The 19,135-nt window shown below is 32.6% G+C and overlaps 1 protein-coding gene across 3 annotated transcripts in view; it reads left to right on the top strand.

The window, feature by feature from the left end:
• Window positions 1-12,514, top strand: part of LOC129984725 (plasma membrane ascorbate-dependent reductase CYBRD1-like) — a 97,968-nt gene extending 85,454 nt beyond the window's left edge. For all 3 annotated transcript variants that reach the window (XM_056094670.1, XM_056094671.1, XM_056094669.1), the window contains exons 3-5: window positions 3,858-4,063; window positions 7,738-7,907; window positions 10,966-12,514. In XM_056094670.1, coding sequence (XP_055950645.1) covers window positions 3,858-4,063; window positions 7,738-7,907; window positions 10,966-11,119 — 530 coding nt within the window. In that variant the 3' untranslated portion in view covers window positions 11,120-12,514. The remainder of the gene's footprint in view (window positions 1-3,857; window positions 4,064-7,737; window positions 7,908-10,965) is intronic.
• Window positions 12,515-19,135: the final 6,621 nt, after the last annotated feature.

The following is a 19,135-nucleotide window of genomic DNA, read 5'->3' on the forward strand; positions in this document are numbered from 1 at the left end:
ATTATGTTCATTGGTATGAAGTATATCTGTCTTATATTTGAAAGTAAGTGGGTAAGGTTACTACAAAGCATAAAAAGCTAAATGGTAACACATGGTTCACAGTTTCAGTATCTAAAGCTCAGATCCGTATCATATTTTAAACCAAATCCTACAACGGATTGACTATTTGTCACTCTGTATAATTGGATGCATGTAAACGCGATAATGAAATGACGTGGGTAAATGAAATTTGATTTGTGATCTTCCTACTAAAATTGCAGTTCCGTGCCAAACTTTGCTTTCAACCTGCCTGTAGATAAGTAGGTAGCAGTAGTTCTTTAGAATACTTGTAAGCACAAAATGCTTGTGCTTAGGGGGGGGGGGCTCTGAATTAAAATCTGAGCACTCATGGTAATCACGGCCTTGCACAAAATCCACAGGTGTTTTTTTTTTTTTTTTTTTTTTTTTTTGCTAGACGAAGAAGAATAATACCTTTTATTAGATAATTTGTTTCGGGAAGATGACACCTGTTGATTGTCATCTAATAGATCATGGGTATGGAAGTAACAGAACTTTTTACTTTAGAGAAGATGGAACTTTTATCTAATTGAACATGGGATCGAAACGCAAAGGGGACGTTAATGGATTTTTGCTTGTGAATTAAATGAAATAAAAGTATACATCATTTAAATTGTGCCAGATGGATTTAATGGAATACAAAATTATAATAATTTTATAATTAATAATATGCCGCATTGTAAATATGATAAATTATCATAGTGGATGCCATGTCAGCTCAAAATGTTTTAAGAAACTGTCATCTGAAACAGTGCACGCTTTGTTTGTTATTATTTATTCAACTGTGCTCTTATAAATTTATTTCCTTTTAATTGACAATGAATTTGTTGGCAATAGGTCTTTGTATTTTGACACCACATTTTTCTGCAAAGAGGTTTTTTTGTATGTTTAACCTAGTCTTAAATTTTGTAAGTGAACCGTTGGAATGTCTCGTTTAAAACCGAAGCTTAAAATTAAAATAATCTCTTACATATTTAAAAGGGGATATTGATCGAATAGATATATAATCGGACTTTAAAACTACTCAAGTGTAACTCATTCATAACTTTGAATATTTTCCTTCCTCATTTCACCTTGAGCGAAAAATTGTAAAGAACAATTCTTATCCAGTTATTATCTTTCATAAAATATTTTTAACTACTCGCCTTCGGCAACCTCTGTTTCGTCGGAGTTATGGTTGTATTTAATTTCAATTAAATCTCAACATAATTTCATGTCCATGATACCGTCAACAAATAACTTTTAAGCAACAAATTGCCATAGATATAAAAGTTGTGTGGAATAAAGGCTAGACACGTGACATTTTAGTGCTATACAAATACAGATTGTCTAGTTTATCTATTTTCTAGATTTCGCAATATTGTAACCTCACTCTTTCTAAACTACACATATAATTATACAATATTCTTCTTTAGTTTTGAATATTGAGAAAAATCACACGATAATATGTTTGACACAACGATGGAAACAGTTTGGGTTTTGGAGCAATAATGTCACTGAAAATTAAGGTAAAATAATTTCTAAAATTTCCGAAGAGCTTACATGACTTTATTTAAAAGTCGTGCAAATAAATTTTAATTGCAAAATCGTGCAATTTAAAATAAAGGCTTTTTTTTCTAAATTTTAAAACGGAGTAAAATGGATTTTTACGCAATAAAATTATCAGAAGTCATTAAGGAAAAACGTCAAAATTCCACTTATTTTCTAATTATATAAAATTTAATGAAAATCTTTCCAAGGTGTGCATTTCAACCCTTCCAAGTATACAGGATGTCTCAAAAACCTTGACCGCGGCTTTTACTCCTTAAATATTGATCATATATACTGTAAATTACAATGTTGAGTAAAAAAAGGTGTAAAATGTTATGAAATCGATTAAAATTTTCAGTGGATTAAACTTCAAAAAATACAAAATTTAAATTTGTATACGGACCCCGTACAAAAAAATTCCCGATGAGTAAAAAATGTGCCCAATTCTCTAATAAGGCATGTACAAAATTTCAGCAATTTATCACGAAAAATCTCAAAGATATGAAACTACATAAATGTTGACTTAAACCACTTTTTGATGCCTGGATATGAGTTCGCATAGCGGAAAAATTATGTCGGATGTTCGTGTTTTAGGGATCGTACACAAATTTACAAAGAAAGTAATGATAGAATAAATACATAATAATTTTGCTATTTATTGGTTCCAAAGTATTAAAAATTTGTAGATATAATAAAGGAAATATTACATAAGTTTTTCATTTACTGTGCTATTTTTAAATTATATTCTGTAATTCATGATATAAAATTTTAAAGTATTTTTCAGGAAACATAGATTTTAAAATTTGTATTTAAAACTAAAGATATGAAACACATTTTATTTCCTTATGGTGCATTCCTGCGTCGCGTCATCTGCATTGAAGCTGTTAGCATTTGTATTTTAATTTGTGATTGACCTTTCACCAACTTTGTTTCAACATATCTTTGAGAGTTTTCATGATAAAATTCTGAAATTTTGTACATGACCTTATTAAAGAATGGGGCACATTTTACTCACTTGGAATTTTTTGTACGGGGTCCGTATACAAATTTAAATTTTGTATTTCTTTTAGTTTAATCCTTTGAAAATTTTAATCGATTTCATAACATTTTCACCTTTTTTTACACAACTTTGTAATTTACAGTATATGTCTATGATCAGTATTTAAGGAATAAAAGCCGCGTTCAAGGTTTTTGGGACACCCTGTATATATATATTTACCATGTTTGACAACTCTAGGTCAAAAAAAGGTCTGGTCTGTAAAACGCCGTCTCACGCATGTGCACTGACAGCTACATGCATACATTCATCATTATTATTAGTGAAGAAAGCGGTGAAAGAACACGTCAATAAAAAAAAATTATTGGTGCACAATTTTTAATGACGTGGCGTTATTTCACATTCCATCTCAGTCACATGACAAACTTAATCACCGTGCATCTAACTATAAGTTCTGCGCTGTATTGTGACGTCACACCCTTTTTCTTTCTTCAAAATGTGCAGTGGACTCTCATATTAAATACGAAATTGGCGCACTTGGCATATATCAATGGGCATAAATTGACTTCATTTTTCTAAATATTTTATTTCGGTACTGTTTTGGTGACACTAAAAAATTTATAATAATCGAATGTGTTCTTATATGTTTTAGTAAATTTAAATGACTTGGGATTCTGTTCACTTTTCATCTACTTAAATAAGCAATATTAGTCTTTCTTTGTTGGTATATTACTGTATTCGTTACAATTTTTGTTGACTATGAATTCTTTAAAAAATTCAACTAAAGAGCAAGATTTAATTAAAAAGCATTGAAATTAAGACTCGAATGAAACCTGTACGAGAACGTAATAGGGTACCATACACTAAAAGATGACAGAATTTCTCTAAAATAATCTGTTATAGATTAATCGTTGAATGTTCATACACTGACGAGATTTAACTTGCTAATTCAGGAAATTTTCCCAATGAATCTTCCAAATCGGATTATAATATTTTGACCCATTTCAGATTCTGGGAAGAATTTCGGATTAAACATAATTTTAATGTAAATCTTAAAACAAAATCGTTTAAGAAAGGAGATCTGTCTTCATTCACCTATTTCATTCTCTTTGGCCTGATTTCTCGAATTTAATTTTGTAAACAATATAGCATGAATTTCGTTTTATGAAACGTATTTCTCTGTGAAATAGCGAATAGAAAATGAAATAAATAGAAAAAAATAATGAATAATAAAAATTAATTGAATAATGAATAATCGTTTTTTCATTTCCAGCCATGCTTGTCTACAGATGCTTCCCTTGCTGCAAAAAGATTTACGCGAAGATCGTCCACACGCTGCTGTTCCTGGCGTCCGCAGGCTGCATCGCCATCGGCATGTACGCCGCCATCGATGCCCACAACGACGGGCCCAATCCCGTCCACTTCTACAGCATGCACTCCTGGATCGGACTGGTGGCTTGCGGATTGTTTGTGCTACAGGTATGCAAATATTAACAACTGGACACAAGTATTGAATAACCTCCAACAGATTGCGAACTGATAGTTATAAATCACAGAACGTCTCGTACAAGGCGGCTGATGAGCTGTATTTCTTTCCGATTTTTTCAACATAATCTCTAACTTATATAATTTCCCCCCGAATAATTTTAAACTATCAGCATTTTAATACACTTTTCCTTTTAGTGCCTTCAGTTTAAAGAAGAAATAATGAAGTATTCTTCTCTTCGTACAGGAAGAGTATTTCTGAAGTGCTGTCTTCTCAGCTAGTCCAGGTTTCCCACTGCTGCGCACGCGCAGCCATAAAATACATACTTTTATTTACTGTCGATCATACTATATCAGAGATGTCAAATACAGGGTTCGAAACGTTTAGAGCTGAGTTTTGCTAATCTACAATTTGAAAATAATCAATAAGAAATGATTGCTGATGAATAAATTGTATTCAGAAATGTTACATTCTAGAAATCTTTCTCGTAAATATGTTCGAAAATAACATCCCTAATATGAAACGATATTTATTTTTGTAAAAGAATATGGACAGCAGGAAACTAAGAATTTATTTTAAAACTCAGTTTTTGATTAAAAATGAGTAATTATTTTTAGTTAAAACTTAAATTAAAATTGTAATAATTATTTTATAAAGTATTAATTAAATTATTCAAAATTTAAAAAAAGAAAAGTTTGGTTGTGCAGAAACGCATCATGGCTCGTTGTGGCATAATTTAACTTAAAGTTAACTCACGAACATTACGGAACGCGCAGAGAACAATCACGAATAAATTATATATAAATGTCAACGCCAATCCTTTGAACAACAGAATTCATGCAATGCATTTATTCATTTGGGGAATATGCGGCATCTGAATTTGTATCGAATGTTTTACGAAAAGTGCTGTATCTCATAATGTTGGGAAATCGTTTCCTTTAAACATCTACGTCCAATGACAGCGAATGCTTCACTAACGTGAATCTCTATGCACATGTGGGGAGAGGGCACCTAATAATGTTTGTGTCGTTTATTAACTTAGAAATTATACCATGTTCTAACTTGTATATAAAGCGTAATAACTTTAAATACAAATATATAATATAATGCAATTTTCTCTTGGGATGTAATTATATTTTTGTTTCTCTGAAAGATATTGTGATAAAAAGTTAAATAAATTTCATTAATTATAAGTAAAAACAAAATATCTCAGTACCAATTATTAAACTCACGTTTTTCCTAAAATGGCTTATTCTCTCTTCCCCTTCCCCCACTCTTATGTTTGCTGGAAATGACTCTTAACCCTTTGCCCACGAAAAAGGAATTCAATGCATAATTATTCACCTATTACAAAGACTTGTTTATTGCTCTGAAAATTATACATACATTACACTCCCGAATATCCGGCCTAATGTAGCAGAAGGACAGGCCGGATAGGCCGGCTTTCTATGAATTCATTTCTTTGCCCACCAATATTAGAAGACGAAGATTTTATATCAAAGCTCACTGTTATAAGACGTATTTCCTTACTTCGTATTGAGTACTAAGCCCTCTATTTATCTCAAACCACGGAGAATGTGAACGCAGCTGTGGCCCGGTGAATCATAGCAGTTGCCGGTAACGTGTCGAGTTAAAATAGAAGGCTCTGAACTGATAATTCATATACGTTTATATACTGATTGCATGTTTCAAGAATTTATTAGAGAAAAAGTAAGTTAAAAGATATAAACTGCTCACATTTTAAGATAAATTATGTAATGTTTAACTTAAAGCAAGGAAACACGAACAAAACATTAACGTAAATCGTTGATCTAATTATTGGAAAAATTGACTTATACTGATTATATATTATACTGATAAATAATTAGATAGATATGAATAAGTAACCCTAAGATAAGAGTCAAAATTTATAGTCTTTAGTTTCTGAAAAAGCTCTTAATAAATGATTGCTTCTACATGTGAGCTCGCAGCAGACGCCCGCTTCCGATGCCTTCCTCCCTTATTTAATTACAATAAAGGAAAATTAGGCCAGATAGTACGGAAGCATTATTCTCTGGAATGTACTGTAATAGTTTTAAGTCGAATTTTTTGAAAAATGAATCGACATCTTTTTTACCATTCTGTTGGTGTTTTTAATAATCGCAAGTGAAAAATAAATGAATAAGACGTCAAAATGATCCACCGTCTTGAGTGCCGCACGAGAGAAGACATCCGATGGCAAAGGGTTCATATTTCCGTTAACCGTCCTCTGTTTTGGCTCCAGGGAAGACGCTTTCTAAGTTTAATTCCTTGACATACATTGGCGATTCTGATTCGGCCATGAATCTTTAAATTTGAATCTGCAATAAAGTGAAAATAACAAGTAATTAAAAAATACAAAAAAAATCATTTGAAAGCACTTCAGTATCTAAAATCCACAATATGTTGTAGGAATTGAATAAATGTCTCAAATAGGATGTGTCGTCTAATTAGGAAGTTGAGTCAATTCTTCATCTAACGTTTTTTGCATTCTCATATTTCTTTTCGTAACTCGCAGTCCCGAGAACGATGGCATCCATCTTCATTTGATTACAAAATGATCATTTAGTGTCCAGTTTAACACTAAATTGCCCTTCTATTTTTAATGCTCATCAAAAGGAATGACATTATGAAATTTTCGTCTTATTTTTATCGGAGATGTCGATTCGAAAGTAATTTCTGATGAATTAACTTATAAATATGTCTTGCTTTTCCATTTCACCTCATCTTACTTCAGCCCTCAATGTGGGGACGGAATCGAGAGATTTTTAATTCTTTCATTTATCCTTCTAGGCCTTTTTCTCTACTCATTATGTTCTATGATGAAATGGAGCTGAAATTGTCTTTTAATTTCATATTTATAGATTTAGTGTAAATAATGTACTGCAATATGCTACCCGATAAACTCACTAAAATTTTCAAAAAAAAAAAAAAAAAAAAAAAAAAAGGACAATATTTTTCGATTTATGAATTTCAATGTCAGTGAAATAATATATGATGTAGTGGCTTTTTAGATATTTTTTTATAATACAGATAATATATAATACAGGTAAGATATATGAAAACATTCAATTTGGCATGTAGAATTCTTGCATTTTTGGGGGGAGTAAAATGTCTCAAGACTATACCACTAAATCTGCTTAGAAAAAAAAGACAACGAATAAACTGCATCGTCATTTTCCTTGTAAATGATTTTCAAATCTTTGGAGAAAAAATGAAAGTCTCCCCTTTTGTTTGTTAAATAGTGAACATATGATCGCCTGCAATCAACTTAAAAAATCAGTGATGACAATTTAGGCGTAATGTTGAGATTGACATTGGGGGAATAGTAAACTCTTTAAATTGATTTTCTTGATATTTTGCCAGCTGTATATGGCACAGCTTTATAAATGAATGAATAATAATGAATTCTTTTTTATTAAAATTGCCATAAGTGCTTTAGGAATTTAGTTTTGAAAGATAATTATGAAACCAAAACTAAAATTAAAATAAACTGACTTCCTACCCGCGGAAATCGTGGGATAAACAGTTTGGAGGTTTAAGTTTGACATGATACAGATCCTCGCAGAAGTCTCTTTCACTAAAAAATGGCACATTCATAATGTTGTAGTGATTCGAAAAATGACTCATTCTTTTTTTCTCTTTACAGTTTCTATTTGGCTTCTTCAGCTTCTTGGTCCTTCTGTGCTGCGAGAATGCCACTGCAAAGTTCCGCCAAACCATGATCCCAACTCACGTGACCTTCGGTCTCATCATTTTTGCTATTGCTGCGGCCGCCACTCTCACGGGCCTCACGCAGTCCGCCAGATACAGGCTCAGGTGAGTTCAAATCACAAGCCACTGCCTATAATCTGATAATCAGTTAGCAGGCGGGTTATTTTTTAGGTAGTTAATCACGCACGAGCACTAAAAAGTCTATCCCTTTGCAATTGAGTCAGGTCTTGGTAACTAACAACTAACATTTCCTATTGCTGAAACTTGAGGGACATCATCAAATACTTAAATACTTGACTCAAAAGTAACATTTATGGTATATCACTTCAATTCGGAACAATAGAAAAATTGGTGACCTCTACAACATAGATCTTCAATTTTTCTCGTGGCCGACTTCGTAGGCAAAAGAATTTGTTATAATCTTCAATAAATCTTCTCGGGTATGAAGCGGAATTCAGTATTCACAGAATGTGACATCCATGAATTGATATTATCTAATAGTAATTATCTGCAAACCTGAACGCAACCGAAAATGGCCAACTTTTATTTTTTTAAAAAAAATCAAACCCATTATTCAATTTCAATTTGAAACAATTCGAAAACTGTTTTGATATGAGTCTGATGAACTTGGAATCATCAGCAAATGACGAATTCAGATAGCAGATATCAGATATGCATCAGCTTCCCATACACAGCTAGTGGAATCGGGTTTCCAATTTGAAATCTTTCCTATTTTGAAGCTAGTACCTTAACAGCAGGCCTCTGCAGCTCTGCACAACAGCGAAGAAAGATAATTTTGAATGCATTAAAAACATTTTTTTTTAATTCATGGTAACCGTGAACATTTGGTTGCATCAAGTATCGGCGAGTAATTTCGGACCATATATTCCAAGTGACATCCTTGCACCAGAAAATCGAAAGACAGAATACTCCCGCTTCTTAATCTTTGTGAAATGGATATTCTCATATTTTAATTTTTCAATGGGTTACTTTTTCCGAATTCACAGTCCATTGTTGGATGAACATATTACCTGTGTAAACTAAAAAAATGCGTAGCTAGTAATTAGAATAATTGATCAGAAGAATAATTAATATTAATGATGGGTCGTCCGAATGCAAGCTATTAAATGAAGCCGTCCTTGGCCATTTAATGTAATAAAAATTGAATGGAATTACTTTGAATTATTTATTAGATTATTATCAGTTAATTCGCAGGCGAACTTTATTTCCTCGTAATTAATTTTTCCCGATTTTTTTAGTCACCTTTTATTTGATAGTAGTGAAAATTATTCTGAAATGAATGTGTAGATGATGTTATTTTAAATATGCACTTATAAATTTGAAATATAACTTATTCAAGTATACATATAATAAAATATATTTGTGTTTCAACTTCACAAGCGAAAAGTTTCAAAAAATAACGGACAAATATAAACTTGTAAGTCCATCTTGCCATAGGGACATAGATTAAAATCGTGCATCCTTTTCCATCTCTCTGAAGTCTATTTATTTTATATTCAGAGAAATACAAATCTTTGTTACGGCCTTTAGGGAAAAAAGATGTTTCGAATTTTGTTGACTGCTGGTTTATTGAACTTTTAATCTTTATAAATTTCAGAATAAAGCTTCCTTGAATACTACATTCATTTTCACGAAACTAGAAAATATTTTGCAAGATGAAAGGAAAAAAAAAATCAAATAATAGATGAACTTTTAATTTCAGTTATGGTTATTTTAGGAATTAACTATCACATAAAAATTGTCACTTACCATCAAGAACTTTTTAAAATGATATGAAAAAACATACAACCACCTTGGAAAGAATCACCTTTTGCACCCCAGCCAGAAAGTGCTCTGAGCGGTCTGAGAAGTTCAATGTACTTCTCCATGGAAAAAAAAGGCAACAAACTGCCCTCCTGATCTCTCTTCTGGTGTTCCCAACCTGACTGCCATTCTGACTTCAAAGCAATGAACGAGATGCGTTATTCGCCGCGGTGATGTCTCAGAACTGCGCCATTTTTATATACCTTTAAGCAACTTGATTTATTTCATGCTCATAAAGATGCAATTTCGTAATCGATTTTAAATTAACTTCTTCCTATGTTAGAATTTTGAAATTTTATGTTTTTATTTTTTGTTTAAATATTATCATACTGTTTAAATATTTTCAGAGCTTTATTATAAGCCAATCCATTAATATGATCAAAATCTGATTTCTTACTAGTGGCGCTACCGTTAGTGAATTTGAAATAATTAATTTCAAATTTCCATGATGATAATAGATTTTAGATTCAAAATGAAAAAAACTGAAAATATTTATAATAAAAATTTATTTAGTACATTAATAAAAGGGACATTTTAAAAGCTGTTTTTTATTTATTTTTGCATTGTTAGATTTTTTTAATATTATGAGTCTAGTGGCAAGAATCTATTATTACATTTGTATCTGAAGTTCAAATGTTAAAATCAGAGAAAATTATAATCGGATTAATTATTTTCAGAATTACATAATGCTTCAAGATTTTTCTAAAACTCATTCCTTCACAGATTTTGCTTTATTAAAGACTGTATAGAACCATGGAAAAAGTGATAATTTATAAACTTATATGATTACCAAAAACTGCTCGCGGCTTCTTATGTCATTATTATACATATAGTCGTTGTGTGGTTATTTAGTTCCTTGTATATTAAGTAATATGATAGGCATACTTAATTTTAAGCATATGTGTATTCTGCTGATTTTTATTTAATCAGCCAACGGAATTATTATACATATCGTTGGATTTTCTATCTTTTTGCCATTTCATAGATAGATAACAATGAAACTGATGATGTGTATTATTTGGTAAAAAGGACGAAAATTGTTTTGTTGGATTCTAAGACTCTGTGATTCAATTATTATTTTTCTCTTATCATTTTATGATTTTTAATTTCCGGATTTAAATAAAACCTTCATTCATTTCGATATTTAAAAAAAGAATTAAAGACTAATATGTACAAAAAAACTCTTTCGAGTCCCTTTTGCCAGAACCGCATATATTCTCGGACGAATCCAAAATGTATCACAAGTGCTGGCTTATATTCAATGCATTATTGCTTTAAAATTATACTTTTATTGCTTTCTTCCCCATTTGAAACTTACGCCTCCATGTTTCTGTTCTAGTGGCAAGGATGGCAAACCTAACTACAAGGACTTTCCTGAACAGGGCATCATCGTCAACGTACTCGCCATGTGTATCATCGCCTCTGTCATCGTCCTGCCTTACATCATCCGAAACAGCAACTACAGGCGATACACCACTCTCACCATCAACTAAGAGAGGGACTCTTCGTTTTTCATTCTCACACTGTACAGATGGACTGTTTGCCATTCAACGTCCACTTCAATGAAGATACCACGGTGAATGAGGCGCCATTGCCATCGATTGACGCTTTTCGATTGGTGGAAATTCGCGTAGCAACTTTATTTTATCGAATGTCGAAGAACTTATATATATATATGTTCGGTTTTTTTTATTATTATTATTTTTTAATTCAATTCCTTATCCTTGGATGCCTTCAAATCCTTCGAAGTTTAACTGATATTTTTTCAAATTCATGGAAATATTGATATATGTAATGTAATATCGTTATGCTGAATCATATTCGTGTTACTTTTTTTTTAATGTGATCAAATTCGCGCAAGTACACTTGGAACGGATTTGCAGGTTTTTGTGTGTGACTTTTAATGAATTGAAATTTTAAACATTATAGCTCTTCAATGCAATTATAGAATATCAAAATATTTAATACTGGCTCTTTTGCGGTATTTATGTAAAAATTATTTTAGTATTTGAATTCATTTACATCACGCGCATTAGTTTCAATTCAAAGTTTACTCATATTACTGTCGGAATTATTACTAAGTTACATTTTCATTTTTGATTTTTTTTTTTAATTTGAAGAGTTTTGCAAGTTTTATTTTGGCTTTTGAAAACTAAATGTAAATAGAAAATGCCAGTATTTTATTAAACAAAGATGGATTTAAAATCTTAATTTATTAAATATTTGACATTACTAAGGTTCTAATAACAATTTTGGAATCTTAGCAGCTTTAAATCCGAATTTGGAATCTGTGTTATATTGTTCATAATCTAAATATAAAAGAATTTCATTCATGAATTGAAATTTGTAATAGCTGGACTATTTTTGACATTCTAAAAAGTCCACTTCTATTTTTAAATATAGTTAGTAATAGTTAAATTATATTGATACTTCTTTTTTTAATTTATGTTAATTGTAATTGGAAAATGGACAAAATCTTCTCACATCTTCATCGCATGTTGAATGGCAGCAATGAGTACACAAAATCAGTGGCGTGCCAGGGATAAATAAGGGCATACAGTTTATTGTTCAGTCCCTCTGTCTTATGTTTTGACATCTGTCTTTAAAAACATAAATTAAACAAAAAAAAAATATTGCCGCCTTAGCGTCCCCAAAAATTGGTGCCCCTGGAACCTACAACCTCCCAGTCCACCACCTTGATACGCCACTGTATAAAAAAAGTACTCTTTTTTTTTATAACATTTTTATAAGTAAGAAACTTTTTCATTCATCGCCGGAAGCTGAAATCATCGTTCACTCTTGTAAAAACTTGCTTTATGGTTTGTATTGACTTTTGTAAAAGCATATATATTATGTATTGATGTATTAAACTTTTTAAAAATCTTGAATGGTGTGTTTCATTGTTTAAATACTACTGTAATGTCGGGAATGGTTCTATTTAAATGCAAGAGCAACTTGAATTGTACGACTCTGTTTTTATTTTTAATCAGACACTTTATCTTTAAGTAACACTGAGAAATAATCTATTACGTAAGTATTTTGATTTCTGCACAAATTTATAGCACCAAATTCTGCTTGCCTTGATGAAATCAGCTCCTACTCTGGTCACCCAGAAGCAACCTGTGAGAGTGGTCTTCCCGAAACTTTCTCTCTTATTTTCTGATAAATTTATTTTTCTCGCTCCTTGACACCTGATTGACACAAGTGCTTGAATTTCTATTTTTGATGAGACATGCACACGAGAGTTTTGGGCTTCGTAATGTAGTAAATAAAATGGATTATACATTTTTAAAATCTTCTTTTCGATCAGTTAAAACAAAAATTTGGCGCAGAATTGCGATTTTAGTAACAAGATCCAAATGTCATTCATTTAAATTGCTGCGTTTTTCCTTATCGTGTTTATAATGCATGTGAAAATACAAAGCGACAGACGGTGAACCACTCGTTTTATTTGGCTTAAAATTTGATTCATGTCTACGATATAGTTGTTGAATTTGTGTACCGAATTTAATAATTCTAACTCACTTCATTTTGTAGTTACCGTGTTAATTATATTCGAACGATCGGACAGACGGAATAGATTTTGCTCAAAAATATTATAGAAATCTGTACATTGGCGGTGAAGACCACAAACCGAATTTCGTCCGTTTAGCTCAAGGCATTATTTACCTTTGTCGCATTTCCAAAAGTGTGTTTTTCCAACTCGGGAAAGTCTAAAATGCGGAGATTCGTCAAAATCTCGACTTTGAATTTTTTAAGAATTACAAAACTTTGTATATGAGAAAGAAAAAAATGAATTTAAAAAAACAGGCAATAAACAAATCCTGCTGTTGATGACTGTATAATTAAATTCAGAGGAAATATCTGACAAGGGTATCAGTTAAATTTTTTTTTAAAATTACAATAGCTTGGGAGAGAAAAATCTTTTTTTTTAAATATAATTTATCTATGTTTTGAGTAGTGAAAATAAAGTATTGCGACTTCTACAATTAACTATGGTACGAATAGATTTCATCATACTCTTCATTGTCTTTGCTTGTGAGAACTGAGTGGATGAAGGAACAGTTAGATATAAATCTTAATACTATTACGAATCTGTAATGTTGTTTCCCAGCACAGTTAGTTGCATCGTAGGAAAGACCTTTTACGATCAGTTCTGTTGGATGCTGATCGGATGACGGATCAATGACCCCCGGGCTTGGCAACAAAATAGGTGATCTAGTATCTTCAAGAATTTTGGCTATAGAGCCAATCGGAGTTGAGACATGCTTGTTGTTCCAGAACCATCTCTGCCCTACTCCGGAAATTATAAAAGTCGTATACAGAGTCGCATAGCGAGTCAACGGCGAATTAGTTGGATCAGTCCAGCGAAGCGCAAGTGTTGAGTGGAGCTCAAGCGATTGGTGAATTGAGATGTGTGCCGAATCCTGGTTCTTATTGTAGAAGCATCATTGAGCCATGTGAGGAGTTGGCAGTCTTGTAGTAGTGAGTCGGCAGTTGGATAAAGCTAAAGCGAGGAGGCAGTGGAGAAGTGCAGGCATTTGGTGAGACCGTAAAGAGAAGTTACGTATATTCCCTCCTCCTGCTGAATTCCGTCTGGTCGCTTTGTGTGCTGTGATTGTTGTTACCTACCGATTACTACTTGTGGGCCACTGTTTGTTGTAGTGTGCTGCTGTGTATTGCTTGTGTACATCTCAGCTGTGTTTTTTCGTCTGTATATTTGTGACGTGTTGATAAACGTCATCGTTTGTTACTGAGGTCTTTTGTGTTACACCATACGCCCACTACAAGCGAACCCGCGACTTTACGGACTTATTGGATTAAGTTCCTTAACATTTGGTGTTAGAAGTGGGATTTTAGCTCACATTCCTTCTTTTTAGATAATTACACGGCCGATTTTAACATCAGATGGCTCTGGGTGTCACTTGGAGATGCCGCAAACTATATAGCAACTTAACTTTCTATTCAGCAACTTAAGCATTATCTCATTAACAATGTGAAAAGTTTTATAATGAACTAGCCGCTGTAAAATATTTTCAATAATTACTACGGATGTGATATGAGAGAACACTTTATTTGCGATTATTTACATAGAAAGTTTCGAAAGCATATTTACATCGGGAAAGACGAAATCTGAATGAATTACACTGGAGCGGAGTTGAGTTGCAACTGGTATGACGCTTACATAATTGCAATTTTATGGAGTACCTGAAATTGCAGCAAAAGTTACAAATTGAGTCTGTTGGGAATTTTAATACTCCGGCCAGCTTTAGTGACAACATCAGGAGTTACTTTGTTTATATAATCATCATCTTCACTGGAATCTTGATCTGAAACAGCTGGAGTTGCAGGAAGTTGAGTGTTTGTGTCTTTATCCTTTTGCTGAGCAATGAATGGTAATTTTTCAGAACTTCTGATTCCCAAGGAATAAAGTCTGAAATGGTCTTAATTTTTTCCCTTGAGATGTTCTTACTCTGACGACTCTTGAATGTCCATCTGCTCCAGGGAGGACTTCAGTTACTATTCCTAAGGGCCAGTGAAGGCGTTTTCCATCAGTTTCAAGGAGAATTATGTCTCCAACATTCAAAGATTTATCTCAAGTGTGACGACCTTTATGCAATAACATTGCTAAGTATTCCTTGCGGAATTTCGTTCTTAAATCATGCCGTAGTTTTTGTATGAAACGTGATCTTCTATTTAGACTTTTACTGCCGATTTCGTCTAAATCAGTTGTATCACTACTAGGAATGCTTGCAAGAAACAAGCAGGTGTCAATGGCCTTAGAACTTCTGAATTATCTTCAATATATGTGAGAGGCCTGGAATTTATTGTAGCTTCACGGTCACATATAAGAGTTTCCAATTTTTCATAATCAATACTTTTTCGGCCCAAAATTCTCCTTAGCATTTCTTTTAGCATGCGGATCATCCACCCCACCATTGAGCAGTTGGAGGGTTGAAATTCCATTTAATTTTCATGATAGTGGAAAACGACATGATCTTCTCCCAATCTAGATTTTTCAAGGCATTACTTGAACCAACGAAGTTGGTGCCGTTATCAGTGTAGATTATATTAACTCGACCTCTCCTAACAAAAAATCTTCTTAAAGCCATTATAAAGGCTTCCGTGGACAAGGAATTGACTAACTTAAGATGAACAGCCCTATAAATAGCACAGGTAAAAAGGACAATCCATGTCTTTTCTCCAGAACGTAAAAACAATGGGCCTGCCAAATCAATCCTGTGACCTCAAATGCTGCAGCAACTTTTATTCTATTTTTAGAAAGAGGTGCTAAAGGTGGCTCCGTAGGTTTGGCTTTAAATCTTTTGCAAGTAATACAATGAGAGCTTACTCGTTTTGCTATTTTATTGACAAATAATCCAGTAATTTCCCCTCAAATTGGAAATGAGAGTTCGAAGTTCGGCATGTTGCAACTCACAATGTTTCTAGTGTACCAATCGACGAATTATTTCATGGTATCGGCAACAATATTGGGCACTTAAAATTATCTTCATCTCCCAGTATGAGCTTAGTTCTAACTTTAAGAATGTCGGAATCGTCTTTGAAAGTTTGCATATTTTTCAATGCTTTCATCTTGCTTCCTGCAAAACTTTCCTTTTGAATTAGCTTTAGCAAACAGTTTTCAGCTGATTAGACTTCTTCATAGGTTAGTTCGGTTTCCTTACATTTTTCTTTAAGACGACAGTTTCTAATCAAACGTAGTATCCAAGCCAGCATTCTTAAAGTCTTTGTATATTTCGATAAATAAAGTAAATTGGCCGTAAAGTTAACTGATTCATGCTTCACATTACTGACTATTGTTTTCCTTTTCTTTGATTCAACTAAATTTTCATCAGTAATTTGTTTTTCATTCAAAGGCCAGAATTCTTGTGACTTTGATAACCATTCTGGACCTTCCCACCACTTGCTTTTCAATAAAATCTTTGCATCACAACCTCTTGAAGGAAGGTCTGCTGGATTCATATGACCTGGCACGAAATGCCAGTTATCAGAGTTGGTATATTTTATTATTTCAGTTATCCTATTTCTTACAAATGTATTCCAAGAACTATCCCGTTTAATCCAAGTTAAGACAGCAGTTCCAAGTTAAGATCATCTGTCACTTGGCAATATAATCGGGATAATATAAGAGTTCCCAACAGTTCTCATTGAGGAATTGTAATTTCCTTTGTTGGTGACACTCTTGATTTACTTGCTACTAATTGAACTGAAGCTTTCCCGTTATATTCAGCACGTAAAAAAAATATATGCGGCATAAGTGGCGTCGCTGAAACAGTGAAGACTTATCTGACAATCTTTAAAGGGATTTGAAATGAGTCTTCTTGGAATTTTGCAGTCCTTTAGCAGATTTACATGTTTGTACCAGGCTGAAAATTCATTACATATATCTGGTGGAAGCACATCATCCCAATTAATTTTTCTTTTCCGTGTTTTTTGTAGAATGATCTTTGGAATTAGAGTAGTTGGACTCGTAAATCCTATTGGGTCGTAAATTCGTTGAGCAGTAGATAATAATGTTCGTTTAGTTATATTTTCTTCTGAAATGTTAATAGCACTGTTACAAGAAAGTTCATCATTTTCAGTATCCCAGGAAAGTCCTAGTATTGGAATATATCTCTTTTTTGTTTCTTCTACATTTTTTTCAGAAGCAACCCAACCTCGTAAATCAAATTTGACAGCAGACATCAGTTCTTTAGCTTCAGAAATATATTTGGCCACCTCCCCCCTAATTTTTAAACTAGCTATGCAGTTATCTACTTATAAGGATTTTTGAAGTTGACGAACTGTTTCCTTCCTTCCATCTGAAACATTCTCTAGATGATGAGCTATCGTTGCCTTAAGTAAAAATGGACTAGGAGAAGCACCAAATACCACTCGACAATGTCTCAGGGTGATCAATTCTTCTCTTGAAAAATTTTTCCACCATAAAAACTTAAAATAATCTCTCTCCTTTGGGTTCAGACTGATTTGTAAGAAGGCCTTTTTAATATCTGATAGCATTTTTACGAAATTGCATTATTAATATTGGTACTAATTCTAATAAATTTGGACCCTTTTCTAAGCAATTATTCAAGCAATTTCCTTTTGAGTCTTTTGCTGAGGCATCGAAAACTGAGCGAATATTTGTAGTTGTATCTCCAGTCTTTATTACAGGATGATGAGGTAAATAGTGTCCTTTATTCTTATCTTCATCTACAATTTCGTTAATTCCCTCTCGAATCCACTCATTAAACACATCATCGTATTCGCTTAAATATCATGATCGAATAAGATTTTTTGTAGTTGACATCAAACGCTTAGTGGCTAATATTTTGTTGCTTTCTAATTCTGGATATCCACTTTTCCACGGCAAACATACTTCATATCTCTTGTCTTCATTTCTGTTGATAGTTTTACGGAAAAATTCAACTGTTTCTTCATCGGCTGCTTGCCTTGATTTAATTTCTACAGGATCTCGTATATCGATGGCATCTAGGCTCCATAATTCCGTCAAATCTAAATTAGCAACATAAATAATATTCTCTAAAGATTTTGACTGTTTCGTTTGTTTACCTTGAAATGTCCATCCGAGTTTTATTTTTATGGCTACTAAATTTTTATCAATGTTTTCAATTGATCCCGTTAGCAATACACCAAGGTAATCTGCTCCTATTAATAAATCTATTTCAGGAGTATCTTCCCCTGTATCATTTAATTCTATATTTTTTCTCTTCAAAATGGGAAAAATTTCAGGATTACTTACACAAGGAATAGCACCACATATTTTCTTTTCATCTAAAACGGAAATGTTGTGCCTGAAATTTGAACACAAGCTCTGCAATGTAATGCTATACACATTATGGGACTTTTGTTTAGTTTCACTGCCCCAAAAAAGTCTATGCCTTAACATTTCTTGATCTAATGGTTCCAATCCTAGTTTATCCACAATATCCTTTTTTATGAAAGATCTTTGAGCTCCGGTATCGAATAATCCTCCGATAATTAATCCTTATGTTCATTTTGTATAGTATACCATACATACAACTTTATAAAAATATACTACCGCTATAAAATAATTTTTATAAAGTTGTATGTATGGTATACTATACAAAATGTATAGCTACTTATATACATTTTTTTTTTTTTTTTGCTTTTCTTCAAAAAAAGCAATCTTGCCACGATAAGGGTTAAAGATCTGTCTTTATTGATGATTTTCACCAATACCGGTAACAATAATGTAGATGAATTCCTTGGTGACAAGAGAATCTTGGCATCTAATTTAGGTGATGGATTTTGTTTTGTTTGATTTATATTTGGACACATAATACTACGATGTTTTTTCTTGTATATAATGCACTTCAAATAGGCCCTGCAAATCTTTGTATTATGACCTGGTTTCAAACAAATAAAGCACGCACCTTTCTTCTTTAATGTTTCTTTTTTCTCTTCCAGTGACACAGGAGCTTTAAAGCATTCTGTTGTATTATGAAATGACTTATTACAAAATA

This window comes from Argiope bruennichi, chromosome 9 (assembly GCF_947563725.1).
Source record: "Argiope bruennichi chromosome 9, qqArgBrue1.1, whole genome shotgun sequence".
Lineage (NCBI taxonomy): Eukaryota > Metazoa > Arthropoda > Arachnida > Araneae > Araneidae > Argiope > Argiope bruennichi.